The sequence below is a fragment of the Argentina anserina genome, chromosome 1 (assembly GCF_933775445.1).
Source record: "Argentina anserina chromosome 1, drPotAnse1.1, whole genome shotgun sequence".
In the NCBI taxonomy this organism is placed as follows: domain Eukaryota; kingdom Viridiplantae; phylum Streptophyta; class Magnoliopsida; order Rosales; family Rosaceae; genus Argentina; species Argentina anserina.
In genome coordinates, this window is record NC_065872.1 from 8,820,259 (window position 1) to 8,840,229 (window position 19,971).

At 39.3% G+C, this 19,971-nt stretch overlaps 4 protein-coding genes across 6 annotated transcripts; 2 read left to right on the plus strand and 2 right to left on the minus strand.

Annotated features, from left to right (window-relative positions):
* Window positions 1–49: 49 nt before the first annotated feature.
* Window positions 50–4,322, plus strand: LOC126783779 (aspartic proteinase 36-like). The gene is made up of 12 exons (XM_050509346.1): window positions 50–409; window positions 483–603; window positions 729–1,156; window positions 1,271–1,427; window positions 1,962–2,044; window positions 2,123–2,219; window positions 2,362–2,434; window positions 2,565–2,768; window positions 3,064–3,188; window positions 3,320–3,421; window positions 3,498–3,595; window positions 3,868–4,322. Exons 1-12 carry the CDS (start codon window positions 117–119, stop codon window positions 4,034–4,036), a joined length of 1,950 nt encoding a protein of 649 aa, XP_050365303.1. The 5' UTR covers window positions 50–116; the 3' UTR covers window positions 4,037–4,322.
* Window positions 4,323–5,659: 1,337 nt separating this feature from the next.
* On the plus strand, window positions 5,660–12,093 carry LOC126805079 (U-box domain-containing protein 4). 2 transcript variants are annotated; one of them, XM_050532178.1, is made up of 6 exons: window positions 5,660–5,824; window positions 6,952–7,116; window positions 8,170–8,450; window positions 9,136–9,252; window positions 9,558–11,609; window positions 11,730–12,093. In XM_050532178.1, the coding sequence occupies exons 2-6, from the start codon at window positions 7,104–7,106 to the stop codon at window positions 11,781–11,783; spliced, it is 2,517 nt and encodes an 838-aa protein (XP_050388135.1). In that variant the 5' UTR covers window positions 5,660–5,824; window positions 6,952–7,103; the 3' UTR covers window positions 11,784–12,093. The 2 variants fall into 2 exon arrangements, with proteins under 2 accessions (XP_050388135.1, XP_050388136.1); XM_050532179.1 differs by lacking the exon at window positions 6,952–7,116.
* A 910-nt stretch (window positions 12,094–13,003) lies between these two features.
* LOC126805081 (protein DWD HYPERSENSITIVE TO UV-B 1-like) lies at window positions 13,004–19,760 on the minus strand. 2 transcript variants are annotated; one of them, XM_050532181.1, is made up of 10 exons: window positions 19,495–19,760; window positions 16,126–16,192; window positions 15,790–16,043; window positions 15,208–15,541; window positions 14,485–15,132; window positions 13,922–14,362; window positions 13,650–13,844; window positions 13,527–13,580; window positions 13,346–13,408; window positions 13,004–13,264 (listed from the first exon to the last, which is right to left on the minus strand). In XM_050532181.1, exons 1-10 carry the CDS (start codon window positions 19,524–19,526, stop codon window positions 13,181–13,183), a joined length of 2,172 nt encoding a protein of 723 aa, XP_050388138.1. In that variant the 5' UTR covers window positions 19,527–19,760; the 3' UTR covers window positions 13,004–13,180. The 2 variants fall into 2 exon arrangements, with proteins under 2 accessions (XP_050388138.1, XP_050388139.1); XM_050532182.1 differs by lacking the exon at window positions 19,495–19,760 and adding an exon at window positions 16,355–16,489.
* On the minus strand, window positions 16,419–18,829 carry LOC126805080 (putative pentatricopeptide repeat-containing protein At1g69350, mitochondrial). The gene has a single exon (XM_050532180.1). It carries the CDS (start codon window positions 18,789–18,791, stop codon window positions 16,419–16,421), a length of 2,373 nt encoding a protein of 790 aa, XP_050388137.1. The 5' UTR covers window positions 18,792–18,829.
* Window positions 19,761–19,971: the final 211 nt, after the last annotated feature.

The following is a 19,971-nucleotide window of genomic DNA, read 5'->3' on the forward strand; positions in this document are numbered from 1 at the left end:
CGAAATAAGAGCTTTGGTTTTCTTCTTCTTCTTCTTCTTCTTCACTCAAAGCTCCTCAGCTATTCTCTGTTCGCATTTCCGATCTGAACCATCTCCGGCTCCGGCTCAGGTTCATAATGGCGGAGGAGGCTTCACCGGCTAGCCGCACCTTCATCTTCATCGCTCTCGTAACCTTCATTATCGATTCTCTTAATGTCTCAGCCAATCAGAGCAGCCCTGCTCTTCTTCTCAATTCACTACCAGTTCCAGTGATGGTGCTACCTCTCTACCACTCCGCTCCTAATTCATCTTCCTCTTCTTCTTCTTCATCGACGACGTTCAATTCGCGCCGTCACCTCCAGGGATCCGACTCGTCGTCCAACCGCCCCAACGCTAGGATGAGCCTCTACGACGATCTCCTCCGCAACGGGTAAAGTTCACCGTCGTTTTTTTAATCTCTTAGGTTTCCGATTATGAAAACGGTGTCGTTTTGCCGTGAATAGGTACTACACGACGCGGCTTTGGATCGGAACGCCGCCGCAGATGTTCGCTCTGATCGTTGATACTGGCAGCACCGTCACCTATGTGCCTTGCGCTTCTTGTCAACAGTGCGGTAGACACCAGGTATTCATATCGAAATCGAAAAGGTCCAATTTCATTTTCGCCATGTTAGAATTAGAATGTAGGCTGTAGAATTGGAATGTAAGAATTTAGATGTTGATATTGTGAATTTGGAAATGGTTTATTAGGATCCCAAGTTTGATCCCGAGTCGTCGAGCTCGTACCAAGCTGTGAAATGTAATATTGACTGCTCTTGTGACAATGAGAGGGTGAATTGTATATACGAGAGGCAGTATGCCGAAATGAGCAGTAGTAGTGGTGTGTTGGGGGAGGATCTTATATCGTTTGGGAACCGGAGTGATCTCAAGCCGCAGAGGGCTGTTTTTGGGTGTGAGAATAAGGAGACTGGTGACCTGTTCAGCCAGCCAGCTGATGGGATAATGGGACTGGGACGTGGTGATCTGAGTGTGGTGGATCAGCTTGTGGAGAAGGGTGTGATAAGTGACTCGTTCTCGTTGTGTTATGGTGGGATGGACATTGGTGGAGGTGCGATGGTTCTTGGTGGGATTTCGGCTCCTAAAGAGATGGTTTTTACGCAGTCAAACCCCGGACGAAGGTGTGTTTGTTTAGGAAATTTTAACTCCTGCATATAGTGCAGCATGTCCAATTTGATAAAAGAAATACAATCTATACATCTCACACATTTACTCTAGTTTCGGGATGGCAACAGTCCATACTACAATATTGATTTGAAGGAGATACATGTAGCTGGGAAGCAATTGCAGCTGAGCCCGAGCATCTTTGATGGGAAACATGGAACAGTCCTGGATAGTGGCACAACATACGCTTACCTTCCAGAAGAAGCATTTCTAGCATTTAAAGAAGCTGTAAGATCCTCTTTGGCCCTTATTGATTACTTAAAGTTTAGAAATTAGATAATGCTTTAAACTTTTTAGGCCATATAATAAGATATTGTTCTTTCTGCTTAACTTTGGTCATAGCCTATCAGTTTTTTGAAGTGATATTGAGTAAAAGACTCCTCTTAAATTTAATTTTGATGTGGAAGTGGTCTATTAGAATTGGCAAAGAGGAGAGATGTAATATATTTTTGCATATGATGCACAATTGCACATCATTGATATGTAATAACCATTTAGAATTTCAGTAGTACATCGACGTTGTAGTTAGGGTAGGAGAACTTGCAGTTCCTTAATTGCAACTGAAATGAACTATTGTCATTTCAAGCACCTTGTTTACTAAGCCTTTTGTTTCTATATATATGCTGAAGTGTTCGTAGGTTTTAGTTTTTCCATTTATTCATCATACATAAACTGCTTTCTTTTTATCATACTGGCGCCGGTAGTACCATCAAGATCTTGGCTTCTGACAATTTTTTCTCTCCTCCTTGAATGTGCATGTAGATCATGAAGGAACTCAATTTACTCAAACAGATCAGTGGCCCTGATCCCAACTATAATGATATATGTTTCTCCACTGATGGAAGGTATCACATATAATTAAAAGAGAACTTTTTTGGTTGTATCAGGATGTAATTAACAAAATTTTCTCAATTTTAACTCAGTGATGTGTCTGAACTTTCAACCACCTTCCCGCAAGTTGACATGATATTTGGCAATGGGCAAAAGTTCGGCCTATCTCCTGAAAATTATTTATTCCGAGTAAGTGGCTCAATCTTTTTAATTTTTAAAGAAACTTTCACTTGAAATGTTAAAAACAAATTGTGATTTTGCAACCTTGTGATTTTTCATTGGCACTAATTGATTATTCTTCTACTCTATCAAAACATCATCAATTATGAAGCATTCAAAGGTCCGTGGTGCTTATTGTCTTGGGATTTTTCAAAATGGAAAGGATCCAACTACACTTTTGGGAGGTAGATGCTTTTGCAAGTGTTCCACATTTCTATAGATCTTATGTCTTGTAGTGCTGTTTTCCCACTAACTTTTGTATGTACTTTCAAGTTTCAACTGATCCTGTTATGTTTTCATTGATGTTTATGGTAGGAATTCTTGTCCGGAATACTCTTGTAACATATGACCGTGAGCATTCCAAGATTGGCTTTTGGAAAACTAATTGTTCCGAGTTATGGGAAAGACTTCACGTATCTCCTTCACCTCTACCAATGCCTCCCACTTCTGAGGGAAATAATCCAACTGCTGAAACACATCCTACAGTAGCTCCTTCTGGATCCCCGTATGTAATTTCAGGTAGTTCAAGTAACAGCACTTTCAAGTCCTTTCATTGGCTGGTGCGGATACAACTTATTCATCTGTTGACCTGAAAAGTAAAAACTATTGTTAACATTAGTATTATTGATGTCACATTGACATCATGATGGAATGTATCACTCTTATCTCAAAATTCTAAACTTAAAAAAAGAAGTTTGTGAAGTTTGATTTCATGCTACATTCGTTTTGAGGAGAAGACATCATTCCATCTTCGTTTTTATTTTTTTATTTTTTAGCTGTTAATTGAGTTTTCTGTTCTAAACTTGATGTTCAGGAGACCTCCAAATTGGACACATTACATTTGACATCTCTTTAAACATCAGCTACTTAGATCTGAAGCCCCACATTACAGAACTGAGCGAATTCATAGCTCAGGAATTAGACGTTGACACTTCACAGGTCAGGAAAAACCATGAACATTGAATGATGATACTTCATATTTTCCTTTAATAATTCCATACTGCTGGATATACCTATAAGTATATTTTTTCTCGTATCCTTATGTTGCCTATTTGAATGGATAATTTCAGGTCAATTTAGTTAAGTTTTCTTCCAGTGGAAATCATTCCTTTATGAAATGGGACATAACGCCCGCAGATTCTACTGACTACATGTCTAATACAACAGCTGTGGTAAGTCCCCGTGTATAGCTGCAGCTAGTGTCTGCCAACTTTAAACTACTTGCTTGATGATTTGCTCTGCCCACAGGCTATAATTTCCAGGCTTGCTGAACATCGGTTGCAGTTTCCTGTTATGTTTGGAAATTATAAGTTGATTGGATGGAAGGTTGAGCCCAAGGCAAAACGGTAACTTATATTTCACTCCCTTTATCTAGATATTAAATTAGCATGCATATTTGAGACAGTAAAGCTTCTATCGCGCGTGTGTATGTGTAAATAAATCACAAATATGGTCCACTTATATAAAATTAGTGCTGATATATGATGTATAAACTATTTTAAGAGATAGAATGTAATAATTATATTCCACAGAGTAATGATGATGATACTAAGATGTCAGATAACAGTATCACAAGTAGAATTGCTTGTTGATAGTTTTATCTTCTGAAATCGCTCAGGACATGGTGGAGGAAGAGTCATGTGGTGGTTGTATCAATCTTGGTCATTCTTGTTTTAGGATTATTAGTTTCCGGATTGTGGCTTTTCTGGAGACACCGAAAACGGACTGCTCATCCATACAAGCCTGTGGATGCGACTGTTACAGAGGCAGAACTCCAGCCACTTTGAAATTCTGGAAGCTGCCTTTGCTCAGTGGTTGATGGCACAAAATGGCTGCCATCTGCATTTTTGACTCACATGACAACTAATATATCTGGAATCACAAGGTACTCGAAGTGATCAAGATTATTGTTCAATATGATGAATCTTTCTTTGGAGTCACGAAGAAAATGATGCTGATATTAAAGCCTAGATAGTAGAGAGGTATAGATAGAACCACTCACATTTTGGCTTTGTAAACTTCATTGAATTTGTATATGAATAGCTGTAACAACATATAAGTGAATCAAAATTATGCCCATTCTATTATATTCTTTATACCATTTGAGCTGTCTACCATTCTATTATATTCTTTATTTTCTTCAATTCCACTAGGTGATGTAGAATATTGCTGTAGTTATTATCAGCTTGTCACATTCCATCGTGTTTCAAGAATTTCCTTTAGATTTGGTCAAATGATTCACAGAGTGGTCCTTTTAGTATTCTTTATCATTAGTTGTCCGTAAGCTGAATTAACAGAAAAAAGTTTATGAGAAAAAGTTAGAACATTGGATATTTTAGCCAACAAGAGTTGTTGAAAACTTGGAATGAGTCTCACAAAACAAAGTTCGAAGCAGGTTCGGAGAATTAGAAATTTAGAATAGAAACTGCATAGTTGACATTTGAAGATGGCAGCAAGTCTTATTCTAGCTTTGTTTGGTAAAGAAGAAATTTCTTCTTCTGGTCAAAATGAAATTTTTGGAGAGCACGAAGTCCCACTGACTGAAAGTTCTGAAAACTTAAGAAACCCAATTATAGGGGATCATTAACCTTTTACCGCCTGCAATCCAATCCTTAGATTTTTTTTTTAAAAAATCGATGTTGAAAGGGGGCTTTAGTTTTTCAATTCTTCCAAGTTCAAACCTGCATGAATATTTACTGTGAGTATTGATTGAGATATTGAAAGAATGATATCCTTGCCATGTGGGTGGACAACAAAGCCAGAATTAAACATTATAGTTGGCTAAGAAGCAAATGGAGTAGCATAGCTACTTTCCCTGTCAAGTTCCAATTATTTGAGTCTTGGCCATCTTTTTTCATTCATCCTCAAAAAATTTCAAATGATTACATGCTTGACTAGTGCTATTTATTGACCAGCCAACATGGTTATCCTACATTCCTACTCAATTACACTTTCTTTTAGGAACGCAATGAACAAATTGAAATAATGCAAATGACCACTTTTTTTTTAATAACCAAAAATCTTGACATGTCATACGTCGCTTATAACAATATTTGTGGTAAAATCTCTCAATTAGCAACCTCGCATAGAATATATCCACGATGTTTAAATGAATTTGAGGTGTAATTATAATCGTGTGATTTACATAATGCTGAAAGAAAGAAAACGTGGATGTATTGGCATTCATAAACAAAGTCCAAAATAACCAAAAAGAGATAAACCGGCCAATTTGGCGGCTACCCAAATGACTTCCATTTCCGGTCAAAAACCTCTCCAACAGTCCAACATACACACAAATAAGCAAAGTGACGAAACTGACCTCAAGTAAGCCCAGGAACAGCAGCTAAACTCTACTGGGAGTATATAAACCTCTTCCAACTCCAAAAACCTAAATTAAAGAAAATTAAATTACCAAATTAGGCAACCCCTCCTTTCTCAAATTCAGAAAACTGGGCAGAGAGGAGTCTGGGGTTCCAGGGTCTTCAAGTTTTCTGAAACCCTTTTGCAGAAAGTTGACAACTTTGGCCCTGCCTTCCTCATTTGCTATCTGAGGTTTGGTCTCTTCCCAGATCAAGGTACGATTTTTATTGTTACTTATTGTTCAGCTTTCATCTTTAGTTTGATCTATGTTGGGTTTTTGAATTGTGGGAAGGTTTTGTTGTGTGGTTCGTTTTGCCTGGTTTTCTGGCTTGACTGCTTGTTTGACTATCTGGACCTGCATTTGAGGTTTACTTTTGATGAATTTTTATGTTTCTTAGCTGTGATTAGCTTTAGTGGGAGTTTAGTTGGAGTAAGTTTTGGTTTCGAGGAATCGAATTCCATTCTGGGTCTAATGAGTTGTGTTCGAGTTTTGAGTTTTTGGCATATATCACGCTCCACATAGTTAAAAGAACGAGTTGATAATTTGTTTGTTAAGGTTGTAATTGAATATGTTGTTGGTCTAGAATCTGAATGGTTGTTGTTTGTGTAGCAAAAGAAGAGTTTGAGATTGAGAACTTAAAGGTTGGGAATTTGGGTGTTGTATGTGACTTTGATTAGTGAAAGGATTGGTAGGATCAGTGCTTTTGTTTTCTAGGCTATTGTTCTTGAGGACTTATTAGATTAGATAAAATGATGTGGTGTTGGGAGTACAATGCCAACCTTAATCAACAGCTGCTTCACATCACACCTAGCACCATTTTAAATTCTTCACATATCGCATTTATATGTATGATGACTTAGTTTATAGAAGTCCTCGGCTCTTTGGTTAAAAGCCCCAGCGAGTCAGTCTTTATGATTCTTAGTTGTACATTGTACTCTATGCAAAAAAAAAAAAAACAAAAACAAAAACGGAAAGACAGATAAGAGAGGAGAAAAAGAGATAGTGGCGATAGAGTGATAGACCAAGTTTATACAGGGTTGGAAGGAGGAAGAAATAAAATCAGGGAAGATATCTTTGGTGCATGTTTGTCATTTATTTTTTATACATGTGGATAGGCAGATGTGAAACAAGGCAACTATTGCAGAATGAGGAAAGTGCTCCTTTACATCTTTAGGTTTTTTCATGTAGGAAAGCTTACAGAATAATTTCGTGAGGAAATTGTTTGGCATAAAAAAAAATTGACAGCATGAGGGAAATTTTGATGATGGCAATGTCAATATTACATCAAGTATGTATGTAGCTCATATTTTGAGTTTCGACTTTTGGTTTCACCTTTTGCAGGGTTCACTAGTTGGGGAGATTTGATTTTTCCAGGATTTGGTTATATTGCTTGATAGTGAGTGTCCTCATATACTTTTATGGGTTTTTATGGATTATGGATATGAAGAATCAGAACTGAGAAGGATTGCTTTGGTGTGAAAAGTTGTGTAATTATGGTGAATAAAGGTGCATTCTTTCTTTCTTTTTATTTATTTATTATAAAATTCTTATGCCAAGAACAATTGAAGATATACATATCAGCAAGTTCCTCAATAATATGATCCAGTTGTTAGGCATGCCTGTTTGACAAAAAAAAAAACAATTTAGAGGGATTTACTAGAAATGTTGCAGTTCTTAATTTCTTTTTAAAATAAATATCTAAGTGAATCAAGGGCACAGTCCCAAATGCCATGCCAACTTAGAAAAGGAGACTTTATTTCTGAAAGAAAGAAAAGGAAAAAAAATACTAAAGTTGGTGGATTTTACATGTAAAACAATATATTTGTCAAATTCTAATAACAAGAAAGTTTATTCTGAAATGTGTTGATTCTGACTTGATTATCTTTGCATATGCCTTCACAGCAGTTAGAAGGCAAAACATAAGCCTCTATCCTATTCTTTCACTTCTATATATCATAAATTTCATTTTGGTATATGTTCTAGAGAGATTCTTATATAACCGTGTTTGAATAATGAAGGAATCCTCAGTTTTAAATAGATAGGCAGCTTCATCAGAGGTGTCGATTAGCATTAGTTTGCTTCATCTTCATATGCAATAGAAAATTAATTAGGCAGTCTATCCGGAAATTATGATGGATTAATGATTAATTGATTATACTAAGTGTATATTCGAGATTAACAAATTCTAAACTTTTGACAGTAGGATTTTTCTTATTAAGAAAGGGCAACGTGTACCCCTGAAAATTTGTCACTTTACCTTGGTGCATTGTTAATCTGTTCGAGTTCAGTCTTTTTCTTAGGACTGAATTTCTGGCAAATCAAATTAGTGTTGCATTTTTCATATGTCAATTCCAGTGTTTAGAAATGTCAACTCTTTTGCTGCAACTGACATATGGAATCAGTATAATCATTTGATCATTATCATTAGGAAAAGAAAATAAAAGAGTTCATGCTTCTCCTTGACCAGTAATATGTTTTGATTTTCATCCGTTTATTCTCTAGATAGAATTTCTAAACCTTATATATTAACATATGGGTGTTCTTATTATATTGACACAGGTGCGATGGAGATCTCAATGTTCAATGCACTTCTTAGTAACATCTCCTCTTTTTTACATTTTTCATCCCATGAGAACATAAATTTGGACCCTGTTCAGAAGTACTACCAGAAAGCAGAAGAGATATTAAAATTGTTGAAGACTGTTCTTGATGCCATTGTTGATTCTGAGATAGCTTCTTATGAAGTGCTTGATAAGCCATTTGAAGAACTGAGTCACTATCTTGATGAATTGAGGGAGCAATTTGAAGACTGGCAACCATTGTCAAGTAAAGTGAATCTTGTAAGTTACTATACATTTCAATCATAGTTCATGAATAGTAATCCAATTTTACCAAGTCCCATGGTCACAGGCTCAAGTCATAGGTTAGAATTAACTGGGTTTTCTCCCCCACCTGTGGTGAATAGAGATTTTATCTACCTTCTTTTCTTGTTAACCTATCTACATGCTGGGTGGCTTTATCTGTCTAGACAGATATAGAGAGGGTGTGGTAGGAATGTGGTCTCTTTCATTTCTCAGTTTTTCTCCTGTTTTGAATTCCCTGTTATCAGATTTGCTGATTAGTGTGTACTTTTAAGAGTATCAAAAGTTTTGGTTTCTTAGAGTTGAATGCTGGAAAAGGTTGCTTTGTTTTGGAAGTGCAAGCCACTGCAATCTTTGCCTGGAACTCTGTTTCTAATTATGTAATCTGCTCCATTGTAATGATTTATTTGTTTTTGTTTTGTTCTGTTTTTTTTTTTTGTTCTTTTTTTACTCGTGTCTATGTGCTTCACTGCCAATTTGTCTGAAATTCTGAAATAATAGAATACTGCACTATCATTAATAAGATAGACATCATTCACTGTAACTATATATTCTAGTCCACTTGTGGCCCAAATTAATTAGTGATAATTTAAGTTTCCCGAGGATAGATATGGATGTTGACTTTCATAAGTGCAATTTTCTAATGATTTTTTCTTTTGTTCAGGTTCTACAAGTTGAATCAATGATTTCAAAAATTTCAGCTAGTAGCCTGGATGTCTTTCATCTGCTGAAGACTTCTGAGCAACATCTTCCTGATGAATTGGGTCCAGCATCCCTTGAGGTGTGAGATGTGTGTAACACATTATTAATTCTCTACCTTTGATTTATTGTGTACATGGCATAGCACCCTGTTGCGTCAATCTTAAATGAAGCTATTTGTTTTTAATTAGTTTGTTGGGGTAGGGGGAACATGTAATCTGTTTCTTGGGTATTAAGTAAATAGTCACAAGTCTTAACCAATAGAGCTGAAAATCCCCACTTAGACGGTGAAATCTTTGTACACTAAATTTTTTGCTTGAAGAAATTGATATCATTATGGTGAATCTATTGTTTTGTGATTCTAAGTCTCACCATGGTGGATTGCAGCTCTGCGTACAAAAACTTAAGCATATGAGCTATGAGCAAACATCAACTGTCATTAAAGATTCTATAAGTGATCTAGTGGAGGGTGCTGGACCAAGCTCAAAGATCCTAGTGAAAATTGCAGAGGGCCTAAGCTTGAGGTCAAATCAGGAGATTCTTATCGAGGCTGTGGCACTTGAAAAGCTGAAGGAGAATGCTGAACAATCTGAAAAGATTGAGGAAGCAGAATATATTGAGCATATGATAGCCCTTGTTACTCGTATGCATGAGCGTCTTATTACGATAAAGCAGTCTGAAAGCTGCAGCGCAGTTCCAATACCTGCTGATTTCTGCTGCCCTCTCTCTCTGGAGCTGATGACAGATCCAGTGATTGTTGCATCAGGACAAACCTATGAGAGAACTTTCATCAAGGACTGGATTAGTCTTGGCCTCACAGTTTGTCCTAAGACACGGCAGACTTTAGCTCACACCAATTTGATACCTAATTACACTGTAAAGGCACTGATTGCAAATTGGTGCGAGTCAAACAATGTGAAACTACCTGATCCCATAAAGTCTGTGGGCTTAAATAAGCCAACTGACCTTGGACATGCAGAGCCTGGCGTGCCAAAGGACTTGCATGTTCCCCCTCATTCTAGGGTCAACTCATCAATGTCACCTGAGTCAACTCGGTCTATGGGTTCCCCCACTAAGAACTTTATGCCGTCGAGTGGATTGCATCGGGGAGGAAGCTCTCCATTCCATCCCCGTTCTGCATCAGAAGGTTCCTTGTCTGGTGTAGCTGGAAATGGGCAGGTTTTGGAAGTGGCAAGAATTTCATCGACAAGTTCTGAAGACAGGTCCACAACTATAGATGAAAGGACTACAGATCTACTCAGCCAACAGTCTACATCACCATCCAGAAATGAGTTTCCTATTACCATTGAAACAGTCCAGTCATCCCAGAGCCACAATAGAAGTGCCTCAGCGTCCAGCATACTTTCTAATACCAATGGTACTCGACAATCTGCATTAGACGCCAGTGGGTCCTTACAGACATCAGGCAACCTGTCAGGCTACAGCAGTGATGCTTCTGGAGAGTTCAAATCAGAACCACAGGCTGCTACCCCACAACAGAGAGAAACTGAGTTGCCTACCAGATTGCCAGAGGCAAGACCTCGAAACCCGATGTGGCGTCGGCCTTCTGGGAGCTTAATTCCAAGGATGGTTTCAAATCCACCTACTGAAACAAGACCTGACCTTTCTGGACTAGAAGCCCAAGTTAGGACTCTGGTAGAAGACTTGAAAAGCACAACACTTGATACTCAAAGAGACGCAACATATGAACTCCGGATGCTTGCAAAGCACAATATGGATAATCGGATTGTTATTGCAAACTGTGGGGCCATTAGCTTGTTGGTAGAATTACTCCGTTCACCGGATTCAAGGGTTCAGGAAAATTCTGTAACGGCACTTCTTAACTTGTCAATCAATGATAACAACAAAACGGCAATTGCTACTGCTGAAGCAATTGAACATCTTATTTATGTCCTTGAGACAGGGAGTGCTGAGGCCAAGGAGAACTCAGCCGCCACTCTCTTTAGCCTTTCGGTGATTGAGGATAACAAAGTTCGTATTGGAAGGTCAGGGGCTATTAGGCCTCTAGTTGATCTGTTGGGAAATGGGACTCCTAGAGGTAGGAAAGATGCAGCCACTGCTTTGTTTAATTTGTCAATTTTCCATGAGAACAAGGCTCGGATTGTTCAAGCTGGTGCAGTAAAGTACTTGGTAGAGTTGATGGACCCAGCTGCTGGAATGGTTGACAAGGCAGTTGCTGTTTTGGCTAATCTTTCTACAATTCCTGAAGGAAGGACAGCAATTGGTCAGGAGGGTGGCATTCCTGTTCTGGTTGAGGTTGTTGAGTTGGGTTCTGCCAGAGGGAAGGAGAATGCAGCTGCTGCTCTTTTACAGCTATGCACAAATAGTAATAGGTATTGCAGTATGGTCCTCCAAGAAGGAGCTGTCCCTCCATTAGTCGTATTGTCGCAATCTGGCACCCCGAGGGCCAAGGAAAAGGTAGGATACTGTTTGTGTTTTATGATTGTTGCCACCCTCTCACCCTAGTTTTGGACTTCACCACACATTATCTGTCACACGAGAAAGTGTTTTACGGAAGTCTTTTTCGTTTTCTTGCAGGCACAGACACTACTTAGTTTCTTCAGAAACCATAGAAATGCTGGTAGAGGATAATTGCTGAAATAGAATCTTTGCTGTCACCAGAGGTTTTAATTGAACATTTTATATCTGATGTATAAATTGTTGGTTCGAATAATTCATTTGAAGATCTTCTTGTGTGGATTTGATGTGATTCTAGAAAGAGGAGAAACAGATGGGTTTATAGAGGTGTTTTGGATCAGTCTTGTAAAGTATTTATTATGTGAATGTTGGAAAAAAGAAATGTATACTTGTGAGTCTAGTTGAACGATTCGTTATTGTTTGTCCTTAGGCCGTTTGATGTTACATTAATATATATTCATTCGCACTCGTGGTTTTATTGACATTTTGACAGGCTCTTTGCTTCAGTTCATCAATTGGAGGTAATTAACTTGGTATCCAAATAGATGCCAAGTAATAATGAATGCTGTAGAACAAGAAGTACATTGGCTACATGGCACTTGTGTTGATATTCGAAGAGAAGCAACACTCGAGTTCTGACTGCTAGTGAAGCTTAAAGTGGACATTGTGATTGTTCTTGCAAACTGGAGCATAACCTTTTTGGTGGATTTGCTAAGCTTCACAGACGGTACAAGAAAATGCTGTCACAACACTTAATTGTTTTTTTTTTTTTGAGAAAACACAACATTTCTTAATTTGTCCATCAAGACATCAACAATGTTAAAAAGATTTAAGGATTGCAACAGCTGCCAAGGCGATTGATTCCCTGATTCTTGTGCTTGAAGTTGGAGAGATGAGACCCAGGAGAGATCAGCTGCCGCAATGTTTAGGTTTTCGATGATGGGGAGAAAACAAGGCTCCGATTGGAAGGTCCAGGGTTATTAGACCTCTATTTGAGTTACAGTACTAGGAAAGGGGAGAGTCCTAGAGTGAAAACAAGATGCAGCTACACTGTAGTTTAGTTTGTCGATTACTTTTGAACGGGTAAAGATCGCTCAAGCTGGTGCTGTTAAGTACTTGGTGGAGTTTGATGAATCCAGAGGCTGGAATGTTTGAACAGTCATGAAGAGGGAGGACACCGATGCTGAGTAGGGTGCAATATTAAGTGTCTTGGTTGAAGTTGAACTTCTGCGCTAAGAGAGCACCTCTCGTCAGCACAAGTAATGAAAACAATGTGATATTGATCGAAGGAGTTTTTCCATGACCTCCATCCCTGATCGCATTGAGGTACCTTGTTTCTTGCTTCCTTGTATTTCAACTGCTACTTCTGGTTAGCAAATAACGAGTTAGCAGGGTTTTTATGATGTTTATGTCTGACATGTATCATTTTTCAGTGTAGGAAGCTACAAAATGGGTTGCACGAGTTCACGGAAGTACAATTTACGACTTATGGTCCACAACCAACTATTCGATAAAATCCTTTACTACAATATATACAATGCACACGAGCGCGCATGCGCAGACATTTCTGCTCAACCTCCCAGACAGCAAGAATGCTGCAAACACTGGCCATAAGAATGCTCTTCTGCATAGTCACTCGATGCAAGTAAGTTAACCTGCATAAATTTTTATAGAATTTAGTCATCCCCCAGTTAAACTTTCAACAACAAATAATGATGGGTTATATTACATTCTACCTTGATAATCTCCGACTTGGAGCTAGGTCTGGTAGCAGTGGCTAATATACTCATGTTAAAGTGCTGTTAAGAAAACACATAAAAGGTAGCGATTGTTGTGAGTGGGTTTCATAACAGAATTTTTTTTTCTAAACTTAGCGAACAAAAGCACACAGCTAATCACAGTGCATCAACAACTCACCCTAAAAGGATCGCCCCTTAAGGACTGCACGAATATTGAATTTCCCAATTCATCCTGCAAAGAGGATGTGATTAGCATATGTGCTTTAGATATGACGATCATAAACCTCATGAACCAATGTACCTCCAAATAAACATCTCTCAGTCGCTTTCCAGTTTGAGCACAGCATATGCGAACCACGTCCTCATCGCAACTTCCACTGATGATATAGTCCCTTCCATTCATGTAATATGACCGCGTATAGTTATGAGGATTTCCTGTCGATGCTATCTCAAACTTTGTGTGCAGCCTCCCATCTGCTGCCAAAAGTTGCTTAACCTGGCAAGTGACACCTCAAAAAATTAAGCCTCTCAACTTCAAAATTGAAAAACCACCAGACCCTTGTAAAGGTGTACCTCGTTGTCAACAGCTGAAACAAGTAAGTAATGGTCATCAGGAGAAAAGCAAGCCATCACATTTCCTCTTGAGCTAGAAGCTGTATGACAAGGTTTCCTAAGGTTCTGTCGCAAATCCCACATCTTAACATCATGGTCAAAGGATGAGGTAGCAAACATATAAGGGGAATGATATGCAAATTTGGCAACATTTATTGGTTCACGGTGAAGATTACTGAACAATTGTAAACGTCTTCCACTGCCAACATCATATAGGGCAACGCCCTTGGAGTATCCACTAGCAAGGAGCCGGTCATCAGTTGAATTTACATGAAGAGATGTCAATTGCTCAAAATCTTCAAAAGTTGCACCAGTAGAGCTGCAACATGAGTCTGCAACTTCTGGTGACATGTTATTTATGTCAAATAACTTCATGGAACCATTATCTGAACCAGCAACAAGCTGCATGTTCAACACAAATGAGAAGAAAAAGGAAACAGTAAGAATTAAAACCACTCATGCTCTGACTAAATCTGAACATACAATAGACTGCTAACGCACACTGCTTCCAGGGCATCATATACCTTGGACGGAGACTTGTTGAGCCAACAAAGCCCCAAAACGCTACTCAATGCTCCAATGCATGGAATATAACCAACCACCTTCCCGTTTTCATGATTAGTAACCACTACTTCACCATCCAGAGTTCCAAAAACTATAAGACTTGGGTTTGAGGGATGGTACTCAAACTGCCTCGGACGAAGCTTCTTGTTTTCTGCTTTACAGGTGTGGTTGAAATTGGATAGTGGATGTAACCGCGGCCAAGATGAGGACCCAAGTTTGGCAGCACAAAGAGACCTCAGGAAAAAATTCTGACCATTTCGATGAGGATATAATTGTTTTGGCTTGAATGGTTTCTGGAAGTGTACACCATTTGTCCCCATTTCACGTTTATTCAAAACACTAACAACACTTTCTTTGTGCCGTCTCTTATAAGGTAAGTATTCATAGTACTTTGCAGACGTCATCTTGGCCAATTCCCTTTCTGTCATTCCAACAGGAAAATTATCTAGAACTTCCAGACCAGGCAGCGAAGATATGATATACTCCCGGTAATGTTTCTCAAAGCATATGGGCGAAGGATGATGAGTTACAAAGTTCTTTAATGTAATACTCGCATTTCTTGAGGCTTTCTTACCCTCACTCACAAGGGTTTCATCGTTTTCTTGAACCTATAGTTTGACAAACAAACTGTCAGTTTGACTAATTAAATTGTCTCCAAAATAACAGTTTGGTTGTATTCTTACCTCAGTCAGCAATTTCTGTTGCACTTCTAAACCAAGACATGATCCAGTTTCCTTGCAACATAAACAGCTTTGGAACCGTAGTTCTAGTAAACAAGGAAGTCTTGACAGAGCACCAGTCGTGGTAAGGAGATTGGAAATTCTTGTCTCACAAATTGAAAGATACAACAGATTTGGCATGCAAGAAAAACAGTCCCTCCGCAAGCTACCGAGTGAAGTACAAAAGTCGAGATTAAGGGTGTGTAGTCGCAAAAAGCTTCCAACCATGTCGAGTTTCTTGATATGAACAGACCTCAAGTTGAAGACTTGGCAAGCCAAAGAACCCTGACAAAGATCCCTAGTAAAAATCCAAAACAACAATGCGTCATTCATATAGAAATATGTGCACTTCAATAACAAAACAATTTCAAATTTCACAATCATGTAAACTGAATAAGTAATGGCAGAATGAAGATATCAGTGAATGAAAATATTATACAAAGAAGTGAATTACTTTGTGTATTGAAGACACATTCTTAGTGTCGCTAGTGAATGTGAAAAAATAAAAATGAACAAGATCAATAAACTGAGAATAAGGATACAGACCGCAGAAATTCTTTCCCCAAAGACAAACCCTGGAGATCGACAACTCGAAGCTTTGCATTAATTCCCTTTATCAAATCCATGACACGCTCTGTGGCCAAGTCACTATGGAATTCCAACAATAAGTCAACTGCATGAATATGAGAGGAGTCTTTCGAAATAAGCACATCCTTCAGTGGCAAAATGTCAGCATCCTTTAGCTGATCTAATGAAACTGTTAAACTACACTTCTCATTCTGAGAACTCTGAACTTTGGCCTGAACAATATTAACAGACAAACAAAAGTTAATAGCTAACACTCTAATTGGAAAGAAGAATTTTTTTGATTTTTAAGAGAACCTGAGTAAACCATGAGAGAACTGCTGAATTGGGCTCCACCTCATGCTTTCTGCAAGAATTGAGGTACCTGCATATAGAACAAGAGATTTAACAATTACAAAATCCATCATCAAAAACCAAATAAATAAGGTAACAACATCCTTGGTGAAGTATAAACAAACAGAAACAAATTACGCATCACGGCACTAAACAAACATGGTAACGATCTCCATGAAAGCATAGCACTCACATGCAAGTGATCTCCATGGTATTGCCGCTTTACACTCAGATTGTTAATTTACTAGAGTCAGATGTCAACATATAAAATTCGATCGTACCCCTAGTCCATGGGTTAGACACTGAAAGTTTTCCAAAAACCTGTAAATCTCCTCCATTTGAGGAAGTGGAGTATCTCCAGCTCCGAATCTATACACTCGCTTATCAATCTCAATTGCACTGTACCCAGGGACCTTCCTCAGACCAATATCTTTCATCATTAATCTCACATTTCCAAATTCCTCCCAGTTCCCTCCTTCAGCATATATGTTAGAAAATAAGGTGTAGTAGCCACTGTCATCTGTTTTAATATCTAAAAGGTCTTTTTGAATGCTTTTAATCATGTCCATCCTCTGGTGGATTCGACATCCATTGAGCAGGGCGCCCCATATGCTGGCATCAACAGAAAATTGTATTGATTTGATGATATCATAGGCTCCTTTAAGATCACCTGCTCGACTTAGAAGGTCAACTATACATGCGAAATGTTCTGCATTGGGTTCAATGCCGAAATCCTTCATTGATCTAAAATATATCCTTCCTTCTTCAACAGCACCTGCATGACTACAAGCTGAAAGAATATTCATAAAGGTAACCTCATTTGGTTCAATTCCAGCTTCTAACATTTGACTGAAGAGTGATATGGCAGCATGTATCTTGCCATGCACTCCATATGCGGCGATCATGACACTCCAAGACACAACACTTCTTTCTATCATCATATCAAATACACCTTGAGCAGACTGAAGGTCACCACACTTGGCATACATGTCAGTTAGAGCTGTATCAACAAAGAGGTCTTTCCAGATACCATAGGTTATGAGCTTGTGGTGAACCCATTTTCCCTTTTCTAAATAACCTAATTCGGAGCAGGCTTGAATAACACTTAAGATTGTGACTTCATCAATCTCAAGACGATTCATGTAAATTTGGTCAAAAAGATTGATCGCCATGACAGAGTTACCACAGCGAGAAAATCCAGAGATCATAGAATTCCATGTTATGATACCAGGAGTTTTCATCGTGTCAAATATCACGTATCCTGAATCTACAAACCCACATTTTGAGTACATATCAATTAGTGAGTTCAACACAAACTCGTCCAAACAGCCTCTTTTGACTACGTGACCATGTATCTGATGCCCAAGCTCTAATGAACCCATCTTTCCACAAGCTGCGAGAGCACTTGACATGCCGAATGCATCTGGCATTAGTCCTTGGGACTGCATCCGCACAAAGACTAGCAATGCCTCTTTCAGGAGACCTTTCTGACAATAAACTGAGATAACTGTATTCCAAGGAACGACATTTCTGAGTCCAATTGTATTAAGAATCTCCTGACAATACCTTACTCCCCCTGTTTCAGCATATAACTCCAACAGTGCTGATCCTAAAAATTCAAGTTCAGGGTCTACAGCCTTTCTAATAACATATCCATGAACACTTTTCCCGTCTCTGATCAATCCTAACCCAACACAAGACATTAAAACACACATCAACGTCACAGAATTCGGCTCCACCCCACACTCAAGCATCCTCACAAACACACCTCGCGCCTCCACAAAACAACCACCTTGATTGTAACCAGAAATCATCGCTGTCCACGACGCGGTATGCCAGCAACTAGCACTACGAAAAACCCTCTCAGCACTCTGCAAGTCACCACACTTGCCATACATTGTAATCAGCGAACTATCCAAACCCTCATCCTTCCTAATCTCCCTCCTCACAACAAAACCATGCGCCGCCCTCGCTCCCCTCCACCACCCCAACTTCCCACAACCCTCACACACACCCAGCATTGTAACCGAGTCCGGCACAACACCTCCCATCATTACCATCTCCCTAAACATGCCCAGCCCTCGACTCACCTCCCCATTCTCCACACAAGACAAAACAACCGAACTCCACGACACAGTGTCTCTCACAGACATTTCACCAAACACTCTCATTGCCTCATCCAGCCACCCCATCTCCCCATACAAACCGACCAACGCAGTTTCGACAACGTTGTCCCCATCGAACCCGCACTTCACGACTCTCCCATGCACTTCTCTCCCGACACGCATCTCCCCACAGCCGGAACACGCTCTCAAGACAGAAGGGAAGATGAAGCGAGTTGTGGGGATGTCGTGTCGGATCATGTGGTGGTAGAGGGAGATGGAGCGGTGGTAATGGCGGGACCAGGTGGAGCATTTGATGAGGACGCCGAACATGAAGGGGTCGGGGTTGGGGAAGGAGTGGAAGAGGAGGGAGGAGGAGTGGAGGGAGCCGAGGTGGGAGTAGGACTCGATGAGCTTGGTGGAGGCTTGGGGGTGGCGGTGGAGACCGGAGACGAGGAGATGGGCGTGGAGTTGGGATAGCGTACGAAGAGAAGTACATGACCTGAACAAGGGCATGTACTGCGTCATGGTGTAGCGGGCATACGAGGTTTGAAAGAGAGACAAGAAGAAGCAGAGAATAGAGTCTTGTCTTTGGAAGAAAGATGAGGACTTTACTAGAGCAACCAAAAACAAATTACTAAAGACATTAAGAATATAGAATTTACTTTTACTTCAATTAAAAAAACAAACAGGGCTCGATAAATTTTCGTTGTCGAGAACTGATAAGGTACGAGTGATTTTTCGATTTGAAAAAATTTACAAGTAGTAAAACAAAAATGCAGGCGTTGTTAATGAAGTTTTAGCGCAGACGGCTGAAATATGTGTTGTTAATGAAATACGTGACGGGGTATTATTTTTGAACACATAAATGCCACTTGTTGGTTTGGTGGACGGGGTTATAGCGAATCGGTTTGAAGGAACTAAGTGAGGCAGAAATCAATAAACAGAAATCCCGTTGATCCAACTAGGCAACAGAACCTTCCTAAAATCAGTAGCAACTTTGTGTTACCAACAAAACTCATGGACAAAAAAGAGCTCAAACCCAAACACGCATGGATGAAACTGAACATGCATCGGTGTATGTATGGGCAGAAAAGCTCCAAATCTCTTTAAGAGCATACCAAATTTGCCAAAACAAAAGGATGGGTGTTCCAGAGCAGCAAAAACGATCTGTTATAAGCAAACCAAACAGCAAGACGAGAGAGAGAGAGAGAGAGAGAGAGATGAATACCGAGCTTCTAAGCTGCTGCCGGAGATAGCCATGATGAGATGAATGGCTTCTTCTTCTTCTTCTTCTTGGTTCTTAGTTGCAAAGTTGATTGTGTATCAGAGTAGTGGAGAGTTAAAGTAGTGCAATGCAATATTGGAGTGGAGTCTCAGTGTGAGAATGATTGAGTTGGTTGTGAAAACGGAATGGGAAGGGGAAGCTTCCCCAAAACAAGGTACAGACTATGATATGGTGTGTACGGAATATAGGTGGGAGGAGTGGGGAAGACAGAGAGAGAACCAAATGTGGAAAAGGGAAGATAAGCACAACCACAGTTCCCCATATCATCTCACGTTCTCACTCACAGCTCTGTCTCTTCTCTCTCTCTCTCTCTCTCCCTCTCTCTCTCCCTCTTCTCTTTGTCCATTACTAATCCCACTCTACCTGATGGTCAAACATTGATCACTAATAGTATAATTTTTGAAGATATTTCATTTTATT

What these genes read in the sequence shown, in the direction of transcription:
- LOC126805079 (XM_050532178.1), top strand. An exon ending in TGTCAAGTAAAGTGAATCTT is followed by an intron (nt 8,451 to 9,135) that starts GTAAGTTACTAT and finishes TCTTTTGTTCAG; the next exon opens with GTTCTACAAGTTGAATCAAT. An exon ending in TGGGTCCAGCATCCCTTGAG is followed by an intron (nt 9,253 to 9,557) that starts GTGTGAGATGTG and finishes GGTGGATTGCAG; the next exon opens with CTCTGCGTACAAAAACTTAA.
- LOC126783779 (XM_050509346.1), top strand. Translation starts at nt 117, where the DNA reads ATGGCGGAGGAGGCTTCACCGGCTAGCCGCACCTTCATCTTCATCGCT. An exon ending in CAGTCAAACCCCGGACGAAG is followed by an intron (nt 1,157 to 1,270) that starts GTGTGTTTGTTT and finishes GGATGGCAACAG; the next exon opens with TCCATACTACAATATTGATT. An exon ending in TGTTTCTCCACTGATGGAAG is followed by an intron (nt 2,045 to 2,122) that starts GTATCACATATA and finishes ATTTTAACTCAG; the next exon opens with TGATGTGTCTGAACTTTCAA.
- LOC126805080 (XM_050532180.1), bottom strand. Translation starts at nt 18,791, where the DNA reads ATGACGCAGTACATGCCCTTGTTCAGGTCATGTACTTCTCTTCGTACG.
- LOC126805081 (XM_050532181.1), bottom strand. Translation starts at nt 19,526, where the DNA reads ATGGCTATCTCCGGCAGCAGCTTAGAAGCTCG. An exon ending in TTGGGGAAAGAATTTCTGCG is followed by an intron (nt 15,542 to 15,789) that starts GTCTGTATCCTT and finishes GATTTTTACTAG; the next exon opens with GGATCTTTGTCAGGGTTCTT. An exon ending in TGAGAGATGTTTATTTGGAG is followed by an intron (nt 13,581 to 13,649) that starts GTACATTGGTTC and finishes TCCTCTTTGCAG; the next exon opens with GATGAATTGGGAAATTCAAT.